Source organism: Astyanax mexicanus, chromosome 18 (genome assembly GCF_023375975.1).
Source record: "Astyanax mexicanus isolate ESR-SI-001 chromosome 18, AstMex3_surface, whole genome shotgun sequence".
Classification (NCBI taxonomy): Eukaryota; Metazoa; Chordata; class Actinopteri; order Characiformes; family Acestrorhamphidae; genus Astyanax; species Astyanax mexicanus.
This window is the reverse complement of record NC_064425.1, coordinates 28,082,494-28,107,426: the sequence shown is the minus strand read 5'-3', so window position 1 is coordinate 28,107,426 and position 24,933 is coordinate 28,082,494. Positions and strand designations below refer to the sequence as shown.

Below are 24,933 nucleotides of genomic sequence, written 5' to 3'. Positions count from 1 at the left end.
ATAGCAGATTAGATCGTGTTCCATTAGCGGGTTGCGACCCCCTCGCCGGCCTGTTCCTCGTCCCTCGTTTACTCCACTTAGACAACAGACAGCAGCTCTGATCATTGATCAATGCGAGGGAAATGGTAGGAATTAGCTCAAATTAGGTGAAGTACGGAGAAGTCCCCTCCTCCAGTCCGGGGTCAATACAGCACAGTGGGAGACAATTGACCTTCTGGAGTCTTCACAGAGGGACAAGACACACATGCAGTAGGGCTGCATAGGGCTCCTCGAAGTATTATCTGTTAATTGGAGTTTCGATATCAGCCTGATCCTGATAATGCTGATATTGCAGAAGAGTTTGTGACCCATCAATAATTCTGAGTTTTTGAGTGAACTGACCAATAAATCACAATAAATCTGGCACTTGTTCTTTACATTTTGTCCAAATGTCATGACGAATAGAACTGCCCCAAAATTAGGCCTGTCACAATATTTACATTTACCTCGATTTATCGCACAATATGTGGACATTACCTCAATAATATTTGATTATCGTGATATTGTCTATTGTGTTCATTTGAATGTTTTTTCACATATTTAACAGCGAACAGCATTTTAGCCAGTCATGCTAAATGACCAATGCTTCAATAACTGACTGACTTCATACCAACAGTGTGGACTGCAGTAGGTGAAAGAAAAATATACATATTTCCAAACTAAGATTATTTAAATAATTGTTGTGTGTTATGCTATTTAATTATCATTTTGTCAGTGGAATTTAAATGGTTTTTAAAAATTACCATAGTAACCAAATTTATCGCAATCATTTCTGGGATGATATATCATTTGTGACCTCCATTGAAAGTTAGAAAGGTTTTTTTTTTCTTCTTGCCTACAGTTGCCATTTTGGGAACATATTTTTTTGCGATTGCAGCCATTTTTCAAAAATAATGGGAATACATTATTTGGTCCATTGTGTGCAGCACTCCCTTTTACTCTCCCTAAAAAAAAAAACACACACTTTTTACGCTGACAGCGTGGCTCCAATATCCTGTCCTTGTCCTCGTTTCAGAGTGCTGAATCCGCTCCTGTTTTCTGATCCACGCGGCTAGCTAGCTGCGATACATGCACAGTCACCATCAGCATTCAAGCTCTCCTGGACCCACCAGACCCCCATTCTGCTTTCATAGCTCCTTCCACCACCCCTACGGCTGCTTTACACAGCACTGACACAAAGGACTTTGTGGTACAGCACACCTTTTGTACGTCAGCAGAACACCTGGCCTCCTGGGGGAGGTTCATGCCCCTGTTTCCTCTGCTGTGCTTGCTCTACTGAAGAGGCATTCTGTGCACTATAACTCACAGTGTAGAACCTGCGTTTATACCACATCCAGCTAGATTTTGTTAGATATGATTAAGTTTTGATGCATTTTAATGTGCAGATATACTCACATACTGGGGTTGGACAATGAAACTAAAACACCTGGTTCTAGTCCACAGTAATTTATTGTCCCGACGGACAGTTCTGGTGGAAACAGGAGAGTTGAGTTGAGGTGCACATTGAATTCTGCCGTGATTTGGGCAGCCGTAGTTTTATGTTTTTTGGATACAATCCGGGTTAACACCCGAACATCCCTTTCAGACAGCTACCTCTTACAGCGTCCACAGTTAATCCTGTTGAATGTGGTTTGTTCTTCTTGGTGGTATGCTGACATTACCCTGAATACCGTGGCTCTTGATACATCACAAAGACTTGCTGTCTTGGTCAAAGATGCGCCAGCAAGACACCAACAATTTGTCCTCTTTGAACTCTTGTATGTCACCCATAATGTTGTGTGCATTGCAATATTTTGAGCAAAACTGTTAAAGCTCTTACTCTGCTAATTAAACCTTCACACTCTGCTCTTACTGGTGTAATAATGTGCAATTAATAAAGATTGGCCACCAGGCTGCTCCAAGTTGGTCATGAACTTCCCACACTAAAATGACAGGTGTTTCAGTTTCATTGTCCAACCCCTGTACGTACAACATAAGCATAAGCAGCATATGCAACATATGCCAACAAACAAATGCCAACGTAACCCTCCCCCTTTCTAAACTCTCTATAAGAGTTAAGCAATTCAAATCCTTGAAAAGAGTGGAAAATGAGCATTTACAATCAAGAGAGGGCCCCCGCACGCACCAGCCATGTCCTATTGAAGCGTGTAATGCTAACACGGCAGCATTAGCCGGCCAGGCTAAGCCTCTCTTTTTGGCCGGGGTTTTTCAGGGATCAGGGCCCGCTTTTGTCTCCAGCTCGTCCAGGCTTCAGTAATGTAAATGCTGGGTGGCCCCTGGCTCCTTATCTCCGGGGTTAAGGCTCACACCACACGCTCTCCCCAGCACTATTATCATAAGGGCCAGACTTCTAGTGCAGCTTGCTAGCATCACCCATACATGAAGCAGAGCCACGCAGGGGAAGGCTCAGGGGATTAGCATTTTAACACAGCGTGGGTCTAACCCCTCGAAAGCCCTGTGTCACACAGGGCAGATCCCCGATGGTTTGCTTGTGCACTACGTGACGCCTCGAATTAGCTCATTGGGTAGTGAGGTTGGAATTGTGAGAATCATTCTTGCAGTGAGTAGATCTAGGACTTGGCAAGAGAAGACGGGAAGAGGCTTTGTTTTTCTGAAGTTTTGGTAAAAATGGTAAAAAATGGTAAAAATGACCCTCTGGAAAAGTATCTTTAGATTTTTTTCTTTTTGTGGCTTGTTGTACTAGCTTTGTGTAATAGTTTTTTTCTAAGAATGCCAGACAATGCCAGACAATTCTTATTAATTGACTAGCAAGCTAGTTAAGCTAGCTAGCTGCTGTCAATTTTAGCTAGGTCTGCATCAGCTGCTTTACTTTATCAGCTGTTTTCCATTGAACACCCTGTAATAAACTAGCTTACTAACTTTGCTTCATCAGTTTTAAGTATTTCTGAGCTGTTTTTACCAATTTAAATTGTTGTAATTACATTGTTGTTCCTTGTTGTCTAACTTTTTAGCATATATGTAAAGCTAGCTAGCTAAATTTGGTATTTTATGGCATTTTCTGTGATTTTATTTAGTTCCTTATGCCACTTGGTTGCCAATTGATTAGATGATTAATTAACTGTTGTGCAGTATACAGTAGATCTGTAAACAGCTGAACAAACATTGGTTTAAGCAGCAGTTTTTGTCTGCAGACTAGCTAGCTAATCGATTAATCAATTTTATGACGCTCTTATCCTTTCTACTTTTCTTCTATTTATGGCAATTACTATTAATTGGTTTAAATGATATCTTTAAATGATATTGTGACACCAGATTTTTTTTAACAATGAAGTCGAAACAGTTGACAATAATAAGCTTTTAACAGTATGTAATTAAATATAATTAAGTTTTAGTTAAGCAAATATAAAAGCCTATCTTCAGTAGGAGCCCTTTGAAATATGCATTCTTGCTTCTCCAGTGGTTTGTCTTGCTGCCATCAAAAAGCTGAGTCAGTTCCAAGTCTAATTTTCCTCTTGTTCTATGTGTGCTCTTCAGGATCCCGTCTGCGGCAGGAGGACTCCCCGCCCCGCATCGTGGAGCACCCCTCCGACCTCATCGTGTCCAAGGGCGAGCCGGCCACCCTCAACTGCAAGGCCGAGGGGCGGCCCACGCCCACTGTGGAGTGGTACAAGGACGGAGAGAGGGTGGAGACGGACAAGGACGACTCGCGCTCCCACCGCATGCTGCTGCCCAGCGGCTCGCTCTTCTTCCTCAGGATAGTCCACGGGCGCCGCAGCAAACCGGACGAAGGGGCGTACGTCTGCGTGGCCCGAAACTACCTGGGAGAAGCCGTCAGTCGCAACGCCTCGCTGGAAGTAGCATGTAAGTCCGAGGATTTTATCTGCCAGTCTTTTTTCTTCGTTGTTTCTTTTTCTTCGAATGTTTTACAAGACAACCTCAAGATTGCTTTTGGCCTGTTCTGTCTCAAAAAACAGAATGGTTGGGAATGGCTGGGTTTGTGCCTGGAATCAGAAAGTAGGTTCAGACCTTGGAACGTTATTTTTGCTGTTGTTTAATTTAGGCGGCTGTTGGCCAATGGGTTGTGTGATTACATGGACGTACAATTTTGGTCTAAGTCTAATACAGGAAATGACATACAATTAGAAGCTTAAAATAGGCAGTAATCAAAGGAAATCGTAAAAAAGGGATGAAGGGATTGCTTGCTTGAGGTTTGCATTTGGGTTAATGTCTGTTCCGCTAATGCGTTTTTTTTTTGTTTTCCTTTCGAAGGTTTTTGAAGAAATTAGCTTTCTTTTTTTAGGTCAGAGTCAAGATTATAGAAACCCATTCGTTGTTTTGTTTCTGAAGACGCAGCCTGAATAAGAGTTTGCCGGACTTACATTTCAGCATATCAGTGTTTTTTTTTGTTTTTTTTTTGCAGAGCAGGCTGGTAGGTGGTAGGTTTGCCCTTTCAGCTTGCTTTGCCCAGCTTCTTGGCTTCACCTCCTGGAATGGAAACGATAGAACAGGCCAAGAAAAGACAGGAGGGCTCAGATGAAAAAGAGATGGGGGGGTGTCACTTGACACTGGCAGTAAGGCTGTGGGGGGTGGAGGTATTGACAGATTTGAGGGTGACCTGTGGATGGGCTTAGCTTTGAAGTGCCTCCCCCCCCCCTCCACCTTGCTATACAGCGCCCCCACCAGGCTAATGAGCACTCCCTGAGGGAACGTGCCCTGCAAGGCCCTGATTATCTTTGCAGCTAAGAGCACAATTCTATGACTGACAGCTCTGCTGCTTGGCCTGATTCGCTTCTCACTCTTCATAGACGCCAAGACTAATAAAATTGATTACGGGGATGATGGCCGTTTAGTTTCTGTGAACAAATATTGACAACGAGACCTAACAGTAGAGAGTAGTGTAGTAGAGTTTTTTTTGTTGTTGTTGTCTGTTTATTGTAAGGCCTGACGCTGGATTTCACCATTGATTTTCTACTGTTCAAATATGTCCAAGAGTTTTTGCTGCAAGGATGCACCCCTCCACCTTTCTGTTCTCATGATACTGATTCAGATATTCTGGTTTTCTTGTAATAAAGGGCATAAATATTAATTTACAGTAATAGTAGGGATGGATGTGACATAGCTTTTTTTTTTTTCGTCATTTTTGATCAAGAGACATTGACAATCTACAGTTTTTTTACTTTTCTTGATACTGATTACTGATTACAATATATTTTGTCACACTATTAGCTTATATTAAGTAAAAAACAATGTGCATAACCATTATTTACTCTAGAAAGTGGAGATTTTCAAGATTGTACCTATACATTTCCTATCATACATTGTGGTACATTATATAGCCCCGCCTCCAACAGTGTCCTAACACTAGCCTAAATGCCAAGCTAGTATTAATTAAAGATTAAACACGCTAGATTAAAGTCCATGGGGGGAATGGTCTGGACTTGCCAACTACGTGAACCCCTAATCACGAGGCGCGTTTTTTAGCCGAGCTGATCGATACTGCACACTCTACACTTTGTTAAATATTGAATGAATGGATGAATGAATGGCTCTACATCAGCTCTGCTGTGAGCCCAGACTCTCCATGAACCCAAGCACTCTGTGTGTGTGTGTGTGCATGTGTGAGTGTGTGTTTGTGTTGGATATTGTACTGTACCTGAAGCTGGTGGAGGTGTTCAGAGCAACATTAAGAAAAGCTGCTTCCTTCATTCCGTCATTTATCAGCCTGTAGCTGAAGGTGCTCAGCTCAGCAGTGATGCAGGTTAAAGACAAGAGCCGGAAATGGGAAATGGGCTGTGTGTATGTATGTATGTGTGTGTGTGTGTGTGTGTGTATTTGTGTGTGTGTATATAAGAAGCTGGTAGGGGGTGTGTGTTGCCGTGGCAAGCTGTCTCTGATCTTCTCCCAGCTCTTCCGTGGCCATGGCAGCAGCCCCCAGGTGCTAACTGTGTGACAGCCGCTTGATCTATCGATCGCTTTAAGAGGGGTCTCCTCGCCTAAATGAAAATTCATGAAAAATTGATGAAGTCCCCCCGATTATTCTTTTCTTTTCTTTTTCCTTTTTTTCAGCTCCACTACTCGTTGCACTTCCCCTCCCTCTCTCTTTTCCTCCTCTATCTCCTTCCTTCTCTTTCTCTGTATTGCTGTGTATTGCTCTGTATTTCTACTTATCTTTCTTTATATATCTCTGGTTTCTGTACCTCTCTCTTTCTTTCTCTTCTACTCATTTCTGAGTGGAAGTAGAAATAGGAGAATAGAGCCTAAATGGAGTGCTGAGCACTTAACTGTGTATAGGTCAAAGGTCAAGGGTCAGAGGGGTCAGTAGGATCAGAACTGTAGAAGGCCGACAGCAGGACGAGCCAAAACTGGACAAGTGCTCTGATAAACATACTGATGTTGGCTGTGTATCATCGTATTTAGACCTGAAAATGTAACTTATTTTAAAGATATTGCCCATTTCATTTAAAGGGATGGGCTTCTTGTCTTTCTATCTAATCTCTAAACTTGTTTTTTTGATGTTTAAAGGTGTTGGCAGCCTCCTAAATTACAGCCCACACACTCTTCAAACTTCAATCACTCTCCTCCTTTATTATTATCTCTCTGGTGCATGTTCTCCACATGTTTTGCTGTGCATGAGCGTGTAGGACCCCCGTGAGCTGAGTGAATGGCTGTGTGGAAACAGATTGAAGACAGGCGTTCTGTGAGCACCAGTGGAGCTGGACAGGGGAGAAAGAGAGAGAGAGAGAGAGAGGTCTCTGAATGGGGCTCACTGCATTATTAATATAACAGCAGATTGCACCTCTTTAAATATCAGCCATTAGAAATGCAGTGAAGATAAGTAGTGCTGCGTGTCATCATTCATACCATTTATTTGTTGAGCGGAAAGATCACCTCCTTTCTTACAGTATGAGAAGGACGATAAGGAAAGGGATGAAGTGATTGGAATAGCAGGTTACTAAATAGTGTATACTCTGTTTGTGCCACTGCATTGTTGATTTATGGCTCTGTGGTCTTTAAATGGCCAAACATATGGGTATAAATTGGCCATATATACATGCACAAAATTATTGGGAGCTGTTTTCTGCACTGTGCTCCTCAGCACTTAACTTTGCAATATGTATTTCTGACAGTGTATAGTTTAGTTGCTGTGGTTCCGAAAAGCTTTTACTTTTTAGTAACACCACATGTTCTCCACTTAGATCTGAGCACACTGTTCAATGCTGATTAAAAATAAAGAAAGGTGCGGTTATCCTCCCACCAGTAAAACAGTATTTCGGTGATTTGGGTGCTGCTGGCTGGATAATCATGTCCAGTAGTGGTTCTATGAGGACACTTTACTCTGAATTGGATTGAGATTAAAATAGCTGATAACCTATCCATTAAAATATGCCTGGATTGACCCCTATCTTTTATCCCTGTATCAGATCAGGACAACAAAAATCAAATTAGGGTTGAGGTGGTCCATGTGTTTGTACTGAACCAATTTAGTCATTTTTACAAGCTGTACGAATGTTTTGTGTGTCTTTTTACTATAATGTGAATCTGGCAGTTTTCCTTTAACTATAGTCCAAATGTTATATTGAAACACCAGATAGATAGGTTTGATATATATTTTTTAACGCGTTAAGATTTGTCATTCTGGAAATAGTAGGTGTATACTTGCTAAGGGTGGGCGATATGTCCCTAAAATAACATCACGATATTTCATGGTATTTCCACAATAACACAATACTTTTGATGATATGACAAAACACTGAAAAACAAAAAACAATTTTTACTGCAACATAATAAAAATATATTTTTTATTGCATACATAATTTTATCAGATTTGTAACAGAAGTCAATGATCCAGAATGTCATGATACTAATAATAATGCACTCCAAATATCTCCATATATCCAGGATTAAAGTAAAATAAATGATACTACTGGACAGATATAATTTGTCTCTAGTAGATACAGTATATAATGGGAAATGAGAACAGTGTAAACAGTGTTTATCTTTTGCTAAAAACAGCAAAAATTTAGGGGTGGGTGATATGGCACGATATTTCATTATATAATATTGTTCACGGTATTAAAAATGTTGGCGATATTATTGCATAGAATACACAGAATGGCACACCCCTAATACCTATTGCCATGATGGGCAGCAGAGTGGATTAGTGGTTAGCATGTTTGACTCCCACCACTGGGGTCTTGGGTTCAAATCCCTATCTGTGAAGAATTTCTATGCTCTCCTCATGTCTTCATTCATTCATTAATATACTATATAAATTATATCTAGCAAAATGTGGCTGTTTTTTATTTATATTACAGCAATTACTGTGTTTTTCACTCAACCAAATACCTGTAGCTCTTACTGAGCCAGTAGAGTATAATACTGTACGTGTACACCTTCACACACCTGCACTCTGATTCTCCCTGTGCTTTCTACCTTTCTCTCACATCTACAGCCAGTAATAAAGAAGGGGGAGAAGAAGGCCTGCAATGAACGAAGGCCCACTGGGCATACAGAGAGCCCTTTACTCTTTTTAATCTCATTCTCTCTCTCTCTGTCTGTGTTCACATTCTGACTCCGTGCCCCGGCCTCGCTGCGATGGCCGTATCTGCTGCAGAAATGCTGTCACGGGCGCTCTCTCCTTCCCTTTTCAACATAAACTGGGTCAATGAGCAGGTTCATAAATCATTGTGAAGTGTTGAAGTGTGTGTCTGACACAAATGAGCTCCTCTTTGAATAATTTTGCCAGTGTGGCGGATTTCCCGCTTCTTCATGTGTACGGTGTGTGTGTGTGTGTGTGTGTGTTGCACCTGGGGCAAGCTGTACTCTCTCCGCAGGTGGAGGGGTGTATACATGCATGTGTGTACATGTATTTGTGTGTGTGTGAGGCAAAGAGGCTATGAGTTAGTTGAATAGATGCAGGTTCTGTAATTGAGCATGTGTGTGTGTGTGTGTGTGAGTGCTTGTGACAACTACAGAAGAAGGTTTAACCTATAGTGCCTAAATTTAGACATCGAAAATCTAACACGTACAGCTCTGAAACAATTAAGGGTACCACTTTAAAATAAGACTACCTTTATAAAGGGTTTATAAATGGTTTACAATTAGTTTATTAATTGTCACTAATTAGGTTGTAAATGCCTTAAAAATCATTAATAATCAGTTATAACACACACGTATAAAGGGCAACAATGACCTGTTGTTTGTCAAATAGTGAACCCACAGCCATCTATATTGTTGCACTTCTATGTATGTGTTATAACTGATTATTAATGATTTTTAAGGCATTTATAACCTAATTGTAAATCATTTATAAATTCTTTATAAAGGTAGTCTTATTTTAAAGTGGTACCCAATTAAGACACTTCACTTCCACTTCAGTTTCTGAATCAGTTTCTCTCATTTTGCTATTTAAAAGTATATGTTTGAGTAAAATGCACTTTTTTTGTTTTATTCTATGAACTACGAACAACATTTCTCCCAAATTCCAAATACAAATATTGTCATTTAGGGCAATTATTTGCAGTAAATGAGAAATGGCTGAAATCACAGTTTTCATGCATCTTGGCATGTTCTCCTCCACCAGTCTTACACACTGCTTTTGGATAACTTTATGTCACTCCTGGTCCAAAAATTCAAAATTCAATTCAGCTTGGTTTGATGGCTTGTGATCATCCATCTTTCTCTTGATTATATTCTAGAGGTTTTCAATTTGGTAAGATCAAAGAAACTATTTTTAAGTGGTTTCTTTTTTTGTCCAGAGCTGTATATGAATTAACAAGGGCCTCAGAATGTAAAAAAAAAAAACATGGTTGTGGCTGTTTAACAGTTGTGAACCCACTACTACCGCAGTTTTGTTCATTTAATAACCTTTGAAAGTGGGCAGATGATAAAGTTTGGGAACAGATGTCGCCGGCTGGTTTGGAAAAGGCCACTCGGCTTGGGATTGGCCTGAGTTTTTGAAGAGGAACGTTGGTGCGCTCCAACATGACACTCCAGCAATTAAGCCAGCCGTTAGCGAGCATTTGGAGCTGCGAGGACAAGATAATTAGTGGGAAAATGGAGCTTAGCTGGGTAACGTCCACTGCTGCACCTCAAGCTGTTGCCCGGTGTGTCCAGCACAACAAAAGCCTCGCTATGCTTAGACAAATATAAGTACACTACTGTATGTACTAAATATACAGCTTTGGAAAAAATTATAAGACCAGTGTAAAGTTTTCTAAAAATCAGCATCTCTACATGTATGACAGCCATTCCAATCCAGTGTCAGCTGAATTATAGCCCAAATGCACCTCATTCTACTTAATCTTATTTAACAACAAGGAAAAGTCTTGAGTGAAGATAAGAAGGGCTCAATTCTGTCTTCATTGGCAGAGGGATACAGTGAGCGTCATGTGGCTTTAATCCTTAAAATTTCTAAAACTGCAGTTCATTACAAAAAGGTCAAGCAACAGACGTTGGGGACAACAAAGCTACAGACTGGCAGAGGGTGAAATCGACTCTTCGCTGACTTATTCCAATATCAGTCAAGTAACCTACAAAAGGAATGGCAAATGGCAGTTGGGGTGAAGTGCACGGCAAGAACAGCTTTGGAAAAAATTGAGACCAATGCATGGTTTTCTAAAAATCAGCATCTCTGCATGTATGACAGCCATTCCATTCCAGTGTCATTTGAATTCTAACCCAAGTAAACCTCATTCTACTTAATGTGCTTCTGATTAGATGATCATCTAAACCAAATCTTATTTAACAAGGAAAAGTATAAAAAAACACTGCTGTGGTCATCACAATTCTCTTGCAATAGGACAAACTGGATGGCAAAACATGTGCTAGAAATAGCGCAAAAAAAGTAATTGGAATAAAAGAAATAACTATTAAGCATGCCAAAGGAGTTGAAAAGAAAAGTCTTAAGTGAGGAAAAGAAGGGCTCAATTCTGTCTTTACTGGCAGAGGTCTTTACATGATACTTCCATCCTTAAAATTTCTAAGATGGCAGGTAATTACAACAAGGTCAAGCAGCAGACATTGGCCAAAACAAAGCTACAGACCAGCAGAGGGCGAAATCGACTCTCCACTGACTGGGATGATCATTATATTATTCAAATGTGAGTCAAGTAACCTACAAAAGGAATGGCAATATGGCAGCTGGGGCGAAGTGCAAAGCAAGAACAGCTCAAAACAGGCTCCTAGTAGAGGCAGGGCTCAAGAAGGGCCAGGCTGAAGTTTGCAAAAGATGGATAGAACACAGGTTCAGACACAGAATCCTGCTTTTCCTGCTGTGGTTGGATTAACCTTTTGTCTCAATTGTCCAAAAAAACCCCAAATAAAACATATTCTGCAGCATTGCTGTAAGGATTTGATTGTACTGAGCACTTTCAGAGCTTTATTTGGAGAAGTCAGGATGTTGGATGATCACCACCCTACCATATCCTCAACTACAGAGCTACTGCTTCATCAGCCCACGCCTGGAATTAGGCTTGGTTCCAAAAGGTTCATGCTTTTGTACTCCAGAGAGCCCTATCTTTCAGGCCAGGTTATGGTTAGAGAGAAAGAGAGAGTGATAAAGAGTGTGAAATCACACTCCTGATTGAATGTGTCAGCATTCTGGATCTGCACTGCAATACTGAGCACCCATAAAGAGCAATCTCCTTATCTACTACAGGGTACACACACCCACACACACACACACACACACACACACACGCACACACATACATATATACACACACTCTGAATCATGCAGATTGCCTGGCTATCTTAAAGACACATCTTGGCAAGCCTGACCTAATCGGCAGTCTGTCTCTATGGCCAGATTGAAATTGTATATTATTTGTATCTGTATTTGTGTGTGTTTTGGAAAGAGAGAGAGAAAGAGAGAGAGAGAGATATAAAGAAAGAGAGAGAGAGTTTATGAGAGAACGTACAGTGTGGAGGTATGGAGGTGGTGCTTCTGAAAGCAGATAAATCATCAGTCCCATGAAACCTCTGTGCTGCTGCACATACACACACATTCTCTCTCTCTCTCTCTCTCTCTCTCTCTCTCTCTCTCTCTCTCTCTCTCTCTCTCTTTCTTTCTTTCTCTCTCTCACACACACACACACACACACTCACACACTGACCTTTCTCTCTTATTTTTACCCTCACACTCATATATAGTACACACAGTACAGTTGACTGTCACTACTGTAACATCCCCAGCGCATCCACCATTCCTGAAAGGCCTGGATCTCACAGATGTGTGAGAGGATAAGACAATGCAAGTGAGGTGAGAGAGAGAGAGAGAGAGAGTATGAGATAGTGAGAATGAAAGAGAGAGAGAGAGTAAGAAAGAAAAACAGCGCTTAAGTGACAGAATGAGAGTGAAAGCGAAGGATAAAGAGAGCATAAGTGAGAGAATAAGAGAGAGAGAGAGAAAGAGAGATATTGAGAACATGCATGATAGAATAAGAGAGAGATAGATCAAGAGACCATTTGCTAGAAAGAGTAATAGAGCAGGATAGATAAAGTGAAAGCATACAGGGGTTGGACAATGAAACTGAAACACCTGTCATTTTAGTGTGGGAGGTTTCACGGCTAAATTGGAGCAGCCTGGTGGCCAAACTTCATTAATTGCACATTATTGCACCAGTAAGAGCAGAGTGTGAAGGTTCAATTAGCAGAGTAAGAGCTTTATCAGTTTTGCTCAAAATATTGCAATGCTCACAACATTATGGGTGACATACCAGAGTTCAAAAGAGAACAAATTGTTGGTGCACTTGTGTCTTGCTGGTGTATCTGTGACCAAGACAGCAAGTCTTTGGGATGTATCAAGAGCCACGGTATCCAGGGTAATGTCAGCATACCACCAAGAAGGACCAACCACATCCAACAGGATTAACTGTGGACGCTGTAAGAGGAAGCTGTCTGAAAGGAAAGAGCGTCAGTGAGAGAATGGGAGAGAGAGAGTGTGAGTATGAGCAAGAGAAAGGATAGGATCTTAGGATCATTTGTTTGGTGCAGAGCATAAATATAGACCTATGCTAGTATTAGTGTGTGTGTGTGTAGTGGACAGTTCCGTTCAGTTTCCTGGGTGAGAGAGGGAGTGCAGCTGTAAATAATTGAAGCCTCTTTGGGCTGATTATTGATCTTTTGCTCGTTCTGTCTTTGAAAGCCTTTTGCTTTTCCTGCAGGGGTCAGTTTACCTAAGTTGGTGTCATTTGCATTTCTTTTTCCTCTGCAATGTGTGTGTGTTTGGGTCTGTGGGTATGGCTGTTGTGTGTGTTTTTCTTTCTGTGTGTGTGTGTGTGTGGTGTGGTGTGTGTTTGCACGATTGATTCATTGTAGTCTCTATGACCTTAAGCTACTTAAAACTCCATTACATGATTGCTTAGCCTCAAAAAGAGCCCTAAAGCATGGGGATCTTTCAAATGGATCATTTAAATCCAATCACAGGCCAGACTATTGACTTCAATCCGCTTGTTTGCATTTCCAGGCATAGCCGAGCGCTGCCCCGCGCTCTTCCCATTGCCGTGATTGAAACCTCGGCCTTGTCGCCGGCGCTGCGGCCTCTGCTCTGCGCCGGACTGATAATAGAAATAGAAAACTCTGATCCTGCACGGATTCCCGCGAGGCCGCTGCGTTTCTGACGCCGCTGCGCTGGCTGGAATTGGATCCGCTGACCCCTGAAGACCCGCCCGTCCCCGCCGTATCCCGGGCCGATCAGCGCCCATCCTAATTCCCTAACTATGCGCCGTATGGGTGTCTGTCTCCCTATCTGACAGAACCCCTGGAGCACGGCCCTGCGGGACCACACCAAGGCTGTAATCCATCATGTCTGCTTGTGTGTGTGTGTGTGTGTGTGTGTGTGTGTGTGCGTGTATATAATTGCTCGGAACGAGGCTCGCTTTTACCTGAGGACAGAGACACGCATTCCTTAATGTAATACGCATTATTAATATACATGCAGCCCTATTCAGACATGTCTAATCAATGTTTTCAGTAATATAAAAGCAATTAGGCTGTAGATAAGTGTGAAAGAAATGACTCTGATATGAGGCTGGTACTCATTATGGGGTTCAAATCTTTTGTAGGAAACTGTGAACATTTCTGAGTAAGAGAGCCAGAGTCATTTATTCTGCATTTTATTCATTTAGCTAAGTACTTTGGTCAATAACGTATGTACCCAAACTTTAAAATGTTAATTTAAAATGTTTATTTTATTTTATTTTTTCAATTTAAATTATCAAAATCACTGTGAACCATTGTAGGAGTTGCACACTCAGGTTAAAATATCATGCTTTTCCTCAACTTTTCTTCATATCATTTCTATATTGTTAAGTTTTATCTTGCTTAGGTGAATAACTAGCTAAATTGCAGGATACAGCTTTGGAAAAAAATAAGAGATCACTTTAAAAATGATGAGTTCCTTTGATTTTACCTAATTGGAAACCTCTGGAATATAATCAAGAGGAAGCCAGATGATCACAAGCCAAAAAAAAACAAGCTGAACTGCTTGAATTTTTGCACCAGGAGTGGCATAAACCTATCCAAAAGCAATGTGTAAGACTGGTGGAGGAGAACAGTGTTTTTAGCTTTGGAGACCTTTGCTTAGTTAGTTAACTAGCTAAATTAGCCAGTAAACATCTGAAAATCAAGTGATTGATGACTAGTTTCAGTGTTTAGAGCTTTGAAGACCCTTTCTTAGTCAGTTAACTAGCTAAATTAGTCAGTAAACATAAGGAAAGTTGGCTGCGGATGGTTAGAATCAGTGTTCAGAACTTTTGAGAGGTTTGCTTAGTTAGGTAACTAGCTAAATTGGTCAATAGACATCTGGAAATTAAGTAATTGATGACTAATTTCAGTGTTCAGAGCTTTTGAGAGGTTTGCTTAGTTAGGTAACCAGCTAAGTTAGTCAATACACATCTGGAAATTAAGTGATGGAGGACTAGTTTCAGAGTTTAGAGCTTTTGAGAGGTTTGCTTAGTTAGGTAACTAGCTAAATTAGTCAATAAACATCTGGAAATTAAGTTATTGATGACTAATTTCAGAGTTTAGAGCTTTTAATAGCTTTGCTTTAGTTAGGCAACTCGCTAAATTGGTCATTATACATCTGGAAATTAAGTAATGGATGACTAGTTTCAGAGTTTAGAGCTTTTGAGAGCTTTGCTTAATTAGGTAACTAGTTAAATTAGTCAGTACACACCTGGAAATGAAGTGATTGATGACTAGTTTCAGTTTTCAGAGCTTGTGAGAGCTTTGCTTAGTTAGGCAACTAGTTAAACTGGTCAATAAACATCTGGAAATTAAGTTATTGATGACTAATTTCCGAATTTAGAGCTTTTGAGACCTTTACTTACTTAGTTACCAAGCTAGCTATCATTTTAGTAAGTTCTCAAACTACAACCTTTGATGTGTTCACACCTATCCACACACCCATTACTGTACAACTCACTCTGCTAGTGTGTGTTTGTGTGTGTGTTTGAGCAGCCAAGCATCATCATTGCCGTTTATTGCGTGTCTCTGATCAAACGTGCTGCTGGTACCGCCGCCGCTGTCGCCTGTCCTCTGTGATGGATGGTGTTTTTGAACCCTGCACACCTCTCACTTAATAGAGTCTCACACACACACACACACATATACACATACACACATACACACACACACACACAGAGTGACCCTGTGATAGAATTCAGATTAACTATACCATCAGCTGTCACAAAAATGCAGTTACAAGCACTTAGAATGGCAGCAGATTCCTCTTGCTTTTTCTCTCTTTCCCTCACTCACTCTCTCTATCTCTCTTTTTTGTCTTACTCTCTATCTCTGCTGCTTTCTTTCTCTTTCTCTTGCATTCTCTCTCACTCTTTTTTCTTTCCCTTTTGCTGTCTTTTTCTCTCTCTAGCACCTTTTCACACCTAAATTACTGTTAGTTTATTACGTATTAATAACGTATTAGTTATCACACACATTAATCTGGATTTATAGACTCCTGGCTGCTGTTATATGTCTCAGTTTCAGTGGTCATGGTGGTATCTACATGCTCCACCACTGATCTTGTGTTTGACTCGGGTTACTGCAGGTCCAAAGAGGCCAGTGGCCAGTTCCTCAGCCCCAGACAGCTGCAGGGGAAGAGGGGCCAGTGTAACCTGAGTGTACCGTCCCACTCTGAAGCTCCTAAATCTTCTCACCCCTCCTAATCCCTCTCATTTACAGCTCCAGACTGCTGGAGGTGTCTCCTTTCAGCCTTATGCTGGGCGTCAGTAAGAAAATCAGCCAAAGCCTATTGTTAAAAGAGCGTCAGGGTGTCTTTAGATGCTCTACCTTAGATTAGATGTGTGCAGACTGCCTGTCAGAACTTTAGGGGCACCGCCTGCACTGAAAAATAAATTATGAGAAAACATAACGTAAAAAAAGTTTCGCAACTTTCTGCATTTCCTTTTTTTTAAGTAAATTTAATTTCAGATAAATTTAAGTTTCAAAACTTAAATGTTACATAGAGTAAATAAGTGAACTGAACTTCATTCAATCCTTTCTTTTAGTAAACTTTACTTCATTTCTGCATTTAATATTACCTAATTACAATTACTTCATTTATACAATATAACTCAAATAATTTATGATACAAAATATATTATAATTCCTGAAATTATAATATATTTAGTTTAAAGACAAATATTACACTGTCTCAACACATGGATGGCATGTGATACATTCTTTTTACAAAATAAATATTTGAGATTATGTAAATATTTAAATGTGTGTTTTAACTAAAAATTATAAATAAAATAAATAAAAAAATTCAAGAATTATAATATATTAAATATCCTAAACTGTATTCAGAAATTAAGTAAAGGTTACTAAAAGACTAAAAGAAAGGATTGATTCAGCAAAAATAAATGGAGTAAAGTTTAATAAAAGAAAGCAATAATTCAGACAAAATAAATTAAGTAAAGTTTACTAAAATAAATGATTAATTCAGCTAAATTAAATGAAGTAAAGTTTACTAAAAGAAAGGATTGATTCAGAAAAAAATAAATGAAGTAAAGTTTACTAAAAGAAAGGACTGAAGTTCAGTTCACTTATTTACTCTATGTAACATTTAAATCTTGAAACCGAGTTGAAGCTACTTAAATTTATCTGAAATTAAATTTACTTAAAAAAAAGCAAATGCAGAAAGTTGAGAAACATTTTTTTAAGTAAATGTTACTGATCTTTTTTTTCAGTGTAGCTCTTATGTGAATGTAATAATACAGTGTACTGAATTGTATATAGTTATGTATAAATCAGCTCACCTTATTTAATTCATTAAGCACTGATTTACCAAACCAGGAGAGAGAGAGAAATTGAGAGCGAGAGTGAGAATAAGAGAGGGGTGTGGTGGTGTTTCACATCAGTACCTGTGTAGTCCACCTATTTATATGTTAAAAAAGTGTTTCTGACCGTGGCAAACCGTGTTCTGTTCCTCAGAGCCAAGGAGGCGTGTTTAAATCTGTCCTAATCCGACCCAGAAAGAGGTACAGATGGACAGAGACAGTCAGAAAGACATATGGACGCGGAAACGCACTAATGCTTGTACACTTGCATACGGCTGATAGTGGAACACATGGTTTGGAAGGGGTACATGACACACACACATATACACACACATACAGACACACACACATACACACACACACACACGCAAGCGAGTAGTAGTCTATCGAAAGGCCAGGCACATAGAAATCAGAACTGTTCCATTCAAATGCAAAGCAGCCTTATCTCCACACTGCTCTTTGCTGCTCTCTCATGCTTTACACCAGAGAGGGCAAAGCTATTATTTAGAATGTGCCGTGTATGTGTGTGCATGCATGCTTATTTGTGTGTGTGTGTGTGTGTGTGTGTGTGTGTGAGAGAGAGAGAGAGAGAGAGAGAGAGAGAGAAAGAGAGAAAGAAAAAGAGAGATATGGGAGAAGCACCACAAGTGTGGTAAATAGAACATTTATTTTAGAACAACCACAATTTACTCTTACCAGACTGAAAATAAGAGAAGTTTTTTTTTTTCTTCCTGTCACAATAACAACATTATCGACTTAACGTACAATAAATGGACGTGACCTCTATAATATTTAAATGATGGTGATATTCTATATCATCTACTGTGTTTATTTTTATGTTTGATCACATATATATTATAAGAGTGAGCAGTATTTTAGCCAGAGATGCAATACCAGACCAATGTTCTAGTAACTGTAACTGTAACAGACTGCAGCAGGTGAAGAAAAAAATATATGTTACCCATATTTCTATAATAAATTACATTTTGTGGTGTATTTAAAAGAGTATACTTGCTTTGTTATGCTATTGTATTTAATCCTTATGTCAGTGGCATTTAAATAGTCTGAAAATGAAACTAATATAATTTATTGCAATTATTTCAGGGACCATAGATAGATAGATCAGCATATTGTCGCTGTCCAATGAAAAACAGACAATTGAACAGACAAACTGTCCCTTACACTGTGCCAAAATTAATTGAAGATCGGACCAATAGAAACACTTCAAAATGGCCTGAAACAAACTCTTTTTTACATTGACTTACATTTAAAATGTTTACAGGTTTTTAAAGTTTGTAAAGCTGCTGTTGTGGAGATTAGTATGAAAACAGGCTCATAATTCTGTATCATACTGAAGCATACCAAACCAAACCATCTGTCAAACATGGTGGTGAAGGCACTGTTATGGTATAGGCATGTGTCAGTAGAACAGGGTCACTTTGAAAAAAGGGGCTAAAAGCACTGTCCAAATACTTATGGACATAAAATACAGTCATTTCGTGCAATTATATATAGTTCACAAAAATTGTTATGATGAAAAGTGAGATGAAATGAGCCAAAGAGATTAAAAATGAGTGACTAAGAGTAAAAGTAAGAGACAGAAAGATCTGAGCTCATGAGGTGAGACACAGAAAAAGGAGAAAAAAGAAAATGAAAAAGTCAGAGCAAGGAGGAGTCACTCTCTAAAGCCTTAGTGTACCATTTCTTTTTCCTAACCTCCAGAAGATGAGCTGCTATCTGGAGCCTTTGGAGTTATATGAGAGCTGTAACTCATCTCTCTAAACTTATAACTGAGCTAGCCTAAGTGTCCAATATTTCCCCCACGCTGCTCCGCATTTCTACAGAGCTCTGACACTCTGAGGCCTGTGATCACAGAGATTGGTGTAATCTTTCCCCTTTATTTAGTCGTGTTGTTATTTGTCAGGGTTAAATGTATTTGTTTGCGCTGTATGCTGGTGCGGACTGCTGGTAGCGAGCCCTGGATGTGCTCTGCTGGGACTGTAATGGTGTGTTTGTGTGTGTGTGTGTGTGTGTGTTGGGGGAGAATGTGTGTGCCTCAGATCAGATTTCTGATCTGCACAGGAAATGAAAGAAGGTGACAGTGAGTAATCACCCCTGGGGTGTGTGTGTGTGTGTGTGCGTGTATATGTGTGTGTGTGTGTGTGTCTGAGAGATTGACAAGATGATGCATTTGACTCCTCAGGTCTTTAAAATCCATTAATAATGATCTCCTGTTCTATAGTGCAATCAAACTGGGTGTGAGATATGTGTATGTGTGTGTGTGTGTGTGTGTGTGTGTGTGCATGCATCTGTGACTATGAAGATAAATTTACACAATATGTACAGTATCTATTGTATATTTAATAATATATTTCAATACCGAAATGCTGAAAACTGTACATCCATCTGGATTTATGTTTGTAAAAGAATCAGAATATACAGTACATATACATAACCATATCTGTACTTTCTGGTCCATATATAGTAGGACAGAGTAGATTGACAAGGCTTATAATTCCATATACTAAAGCTTAACAAATCATCTGTCAAACATGGTGGTGGAGGCACTATTATGGTATTGGCATGAATTGCTGCCAGTAGAACAGGGTCACTGTTGAGAGAAAAAAACAAAAAACTAAAATCACTGTTCGAATACTTAAGGATATAACTGTATGTCATAGCATATGTTGCCAAAAGTCATGGGATAGCAGTATGCAAATGGGTCATAAAGTAGTACCTCAGTGGAAAGCATGTATAGGTTGTACAGCATTCTCTGTATTAAAACTGACCTAAAGTATAAACTAACCGAAAATGATTTCTGATTTTCATATTTATAGGTATAAGTTTGAGTAAAATTAACATTTTTGTTCTATTCTATAAACTATAGACAACATTTCTCCCAAATTCTCTCAAATAAAAATATTGCCATTTAGAGCATTTATTTGCAAACAAAATAGAAATTGCTAAAGTAACAAAAATGATGCAGAGCTTTCAGACCCTAAATAATGCAAAGAAAAGAAAATTTTATATTCATAAAAAGTTTTAAGGATTCAGAAATCAATATTTGGTGCAATAACCCTGTTTTTTATCACAGTTTTCATGCATCTTGGCATGTTCTCCTCCACCAGTCTTACACACTGCTTTTGGATAACTTTTTGCCTTTACTCCTGGTGCAAAAAAATCAAGCAGTTCAGTTTGGTTTGCTGGCTTGTGATCATCCATCTTTCTCTTGATTATATTCCAGAGGATTAAAATTTGGTAAAATCAAAGAAACTCATCATTTTTAAGTGGTCTCTGTACATTGTGCACGTAAGCACTGATAATAGTGATCTGCGTGTGTTGTACACGTGGTTATCCGTTCCGTAATCCACTCTGCTCTCATAACACGGAGCGCCCAGCTCTCCCTGGTGTGTAATTGGTAGCATGCAGCTCATATAAGAGCCAGGCACACTGAGAGTAACAAAAGCCCGAGCAGATACACCACGGTAGCAGAGCTGCAAGAGAACAGCTTAATTGGTCCACGTACAGCAGGCCCGAGCATTAAACTGCAAAATTTAAGCACTCATCCCTCTCTCCGCTCCTCCGCTCCTTTATTTTTAGACCTCCCCACGGAGTCTTTCTAGCAACAATCAAATAAATTACATCGCTGACACTCAGCGAATATCGATTTGGCAGCGCGCGACTGTAAAGTTGCTTTAGTGTTTTATGAAACTGAGGCGATTATTAGTGAGAAAAGCCTCGCTAATTGCAGGCCGCTTTTCCATGCTGGGAGTCTGCTACATGAAAGGCTTGTCTGCCGTCAGTGCAGCTCGGCAGCTGTAAAGATGGTTATGCTGGGGTTTGTTTTCAGTGGTGGTAAAGAGCATGCATGCACACGTATTCACAGACGTGCACAGCATTATTATTACTGTTGTTGTTATTATTATTACCTGCCATTTTTGGCTCATCACAATATCCATAATGTGCTAAAATCCATTTCATGGAACATAACTCTAGTGTACCTTAATGGCTTTGGGGATCTGTGTGTGTCTGTGTGTGTTATTGCTAAAAACAGGCCCTTCATATCTGATAGCATTATTATTATTATAATTACACTATTAGTGTCTGTAAATGTAAATGTAAATGTACGTAAATCTACGTAAATTTGAGATCACATCAATCAACTTCATTAGATAAGCTATACTGTATGTCCAGATGTTTGTGGGCATCCCTTTTAATGACCTTTTAGACCACAATAACGTATTGTCCCGACGGACAGTTCTGGTGGAAACAGGAGAGTTGAGTTGAGGTGCACATTGAATTTTGCTGTGATTTGAGCAGTCGTGGTTTTATGTTTTTCGGACACAATCCGGGTTAGCACCCAAACATCCCTTTCAGACAGCTTCCTCTTACAGCGTCCACAGTTGATCCTGTTGGATGTGGCTCGTCCTTCTTGGTGGTATGCTGACATTACCCTGGATACCGTGGCTCTTGATACATCACAAAGACTTGCTGTCTTGGTTACAGATGCGCCAGCAAGACGTGCACCGACAATTTGTCCTCTTTTGAACTCTGGTATGTCACCCATAATGTTGTGTGCATTGCAATATTTTGAGCAAAACGGTTAAAGCTCTTACCCTGCTAATTGAACCTTCACACTCTGCTCTTACTGGTGCAATGTGCAATTAATGAAGATTGGCCACCAGGCTGCTCCAATTTAGCCATGAAACCTCCCACACTAAAATGACAGGTGTTTCAGTTTCATTGTCCAACCCCTGTACAGCTTCCAGGTTAGATGTGCTAGAGGGGTATAAAGCTTTAGAATATTGAACTGTGGACCAGTGGAACTGGCTTCATCCAGTACTTGTGGGATGAGGTGGGTAAGGTTGGATAGGGAGGTGATCATCTGCAATCAAATTCTCACAGCAATGCTCCTAAATATAGAAATCTTGGACAGTTTGACAGTTTGCAGGTGTCCCAATACTGTTGTCCATATAGACATCATCCAATAACACTATAACTTCAAAGAAGCTTGTCAGTCTCTTTTCCTTTAATCAAGCAGAGCTCTGCTTTGTCTCTATTGTGAAACCCAGATGGCTTATAGGAATTATTACATCCACTATTATACTCCCTATCGTTTTTGACCTGGTCTAAATGTAAGGCCATTGTGGACTGTTATGAGGGCCAGTGTGGAGAACTGATAACCCCAGGCAGTGACATGCAGGTCCTGATAGAATGACCCCCGCTCATCCCCTGGGACACGGACTCTGGATGACCATTGGTTGACCCTGTACTGAACCTGCACTAATACACTGGAAGGAGGCGCCGGGCATGTGCTTCCCTATCAGATGTCGTGGAGAAGCAATAAACGTAGGTATCTACAACAAACCAAGCCCACCGGACACACCCTTATGAAGCCTTCTGGGCCATTATGGACCATTGCGGCGGCCGTTATGTGCCTGTGTGTGTGTGTGTAAAGGTGGGGGGTAGATAGTATCACATGTAATGTACCAAACAAGATGCTGGACAAATATGGAATACTGTTAATTAAAGTACTATTTAAGAGCCCAAAGAGATTAACAAATGAATATGTACTTACACTAACCTCCTATGACCTGGGTTGTCCTACCATTTTGGGTTGTCTAGACCCCAGCACTAAATTTTGCTCTACAAGGGCCTGGTGTCCTCTTATGAGGCCATTATACTGTCACCTAGTGGTGGCAGAAGAGTTAAACACGTTACAGTTTCGATTTTGTTTAAAAATGTAAAGGAACAGTAAATATAGTAAATGTTTATATTTTTTACTTTATTATATCTTTATGTTAAAGCATTCACATTGCTTAAAGAGGCACAATTGTTGTTTCTGCTTTTGTTTTGTGCTCAGGCAAAGAATGTTGCTGTGTTCAGGCACAAAATAAACGTTTTGCACATCATCACTAATGGCGACTTCATTGTGTTCTATCGTAATATAAAACTAAAGTCCTCATATGTGGACATGTGTGGAGTTTGGATCTTAAGAGGCTAATCAGCCATAATATTGAAACCACTAAATTGAGGTAACCTGCATTAATTATCTGCTTACAATTGTGCCTTTGAGGAATGGGATCGATACATTAGGCCGAGTTAAGCAAGTGAACCATTAGAAAAATGGACAGGCTAAAGAATCTGAGCCAGTTGCCAGAATTCGACAGCCCTTGTGGGTTGTTCCATTTATGTTGTGGCCAGCACCTACAAAAAAGGTTCCAGATAAGATCATTTTTTGACCACAAAACAGGATTATGGGTACACGACTGGTCAATGCTAGCCTGTCAGATCCCATTTTGTGGTTCCATCCCATGTCTCGTAGAGTCATTCGTCTTATGCATCAACAGAAACTTTTCTAGTGGCATGAATAGCACCTAAACAATAAGTGTGTCATTTGGCTGCATCATTTGGAGGATGCATTTGAAGCATTAATGTAGCATGACTAGGTTGTCCTAGTGACCAAGAAATGTGTCCTTCTTGTCAACCAACGTATCCCAATGGCTGTGCCTTTGTACATCCTTGGTGGTTTTAATGTTATGGCTGATTGTTGTACTAATGCACAGCCTAACAAATACACAAATACTACAGCAATGCTTGTTTTGTACAGTGTATTAAAGGGATATGAGCATAGACATAGTGATGAAGTTGATATGCTGTAGTTTGAACCAGAGCAGTGGATGTTTATCCTCTAGGCAGTATTATAGGCTGCGTTTTCAGAAATAGAACTCGATCTGACGTTCGCCTGCCCGTCTTCACTCCTGTAATTACCCAGCCCTCCTCTTCCTCTCGTTTATCTGCTCTTTTTTTCTTCTTTTATCACTCCTCTTTCCCCTCCTCCCGCTCTCTTTTTTCTGATTGCGGCAGCCCTAACTGTCTGCGGTTGATAACCGTTCTCCATCTAACGCCCAAACACCCGGCTCCTCCCCCTCCGGCCATGCGCAAATCAGATAGCGGCGGTCTCGATGGGCGGCTAATGAAATTAGGCCCTCGTTCCTCATGCGCTTTAATAAGTCACTTGACTCGATTAACGGCGTTTGGGGGCGGCGGAGGGGAGGGAGCGAGGTTTGGAAGGAGATACAATTCATCTAAAAGTCACCCAGCAGTGCCAACCGGGGTGTTGATTGTCATAAATATTCCTCGTCTATCTGCACATGTGCTCTCCCACACACACACACACCCCCCCACCCTTGAAGCCCACACCCATACACACTTACACACCCTGCTTCAGCACCCACACACCCACCCCCTTTTCCTCACATCCAAACCAGACGCTACCCCGGCCCGCGAAGCGCCAGGCAGACAGTTTGGAGGGGGTAAGCGAGGGGATGGAGGGGGGGTGTGGTACAGGGAAGGGCATGCCAGCAATGTGGTATCATTAGCCGTGTTTGAGTGGCAGCCGTCAGCCTGGCCGAGCTCCACCCCCACGCTGGGTAGCACTCAGCACCCCTTCACCATCACCACCATCACCCTCTCCTCCCCTCACCACCTCCTCCTTAAGCACCTCCAAAAATGGCACCCAGCCTTTGGGTCTCAGCTGCGGGAAGAAGCGGCGCTCTCAGTACCCGCTGTTCGAGCGGCTCCTCTCGGATCAGAGCGAGGAGTTAGCCAGACATGGCCGGCTCGAGCCAAATCCAGCAACAAT

At 40.5% G+C, this 24,933-nt stretch overlaps 1 protein-coding gene across 2 annotated transcripts in view; it reads left to right on the top strand.

Moving 5' to 3' along the window:
* robo2 (roundabout, axon guidance receptor, homolog 2 (Drosophila)) overlaps positions 1 to 24,933 on the top strand; it is a 655,443-nt gene that overhangs the window by 349,411 nt on the left and 281,099 nt on the right. For both annotated transcript variants that reach the window (XM_049467120.1, XM_049467121.1), the window contains exon 2: positions 3,535 to 3,861. In XM_049467120.1, coding sequence (XP_049323077.1) covers positions 3,535 to 3,861 — 327 coding nt within the window. The remainder of the gene's footprint in view (positions 1 to 3,534; positions 3,862 to 24,933) is intronic.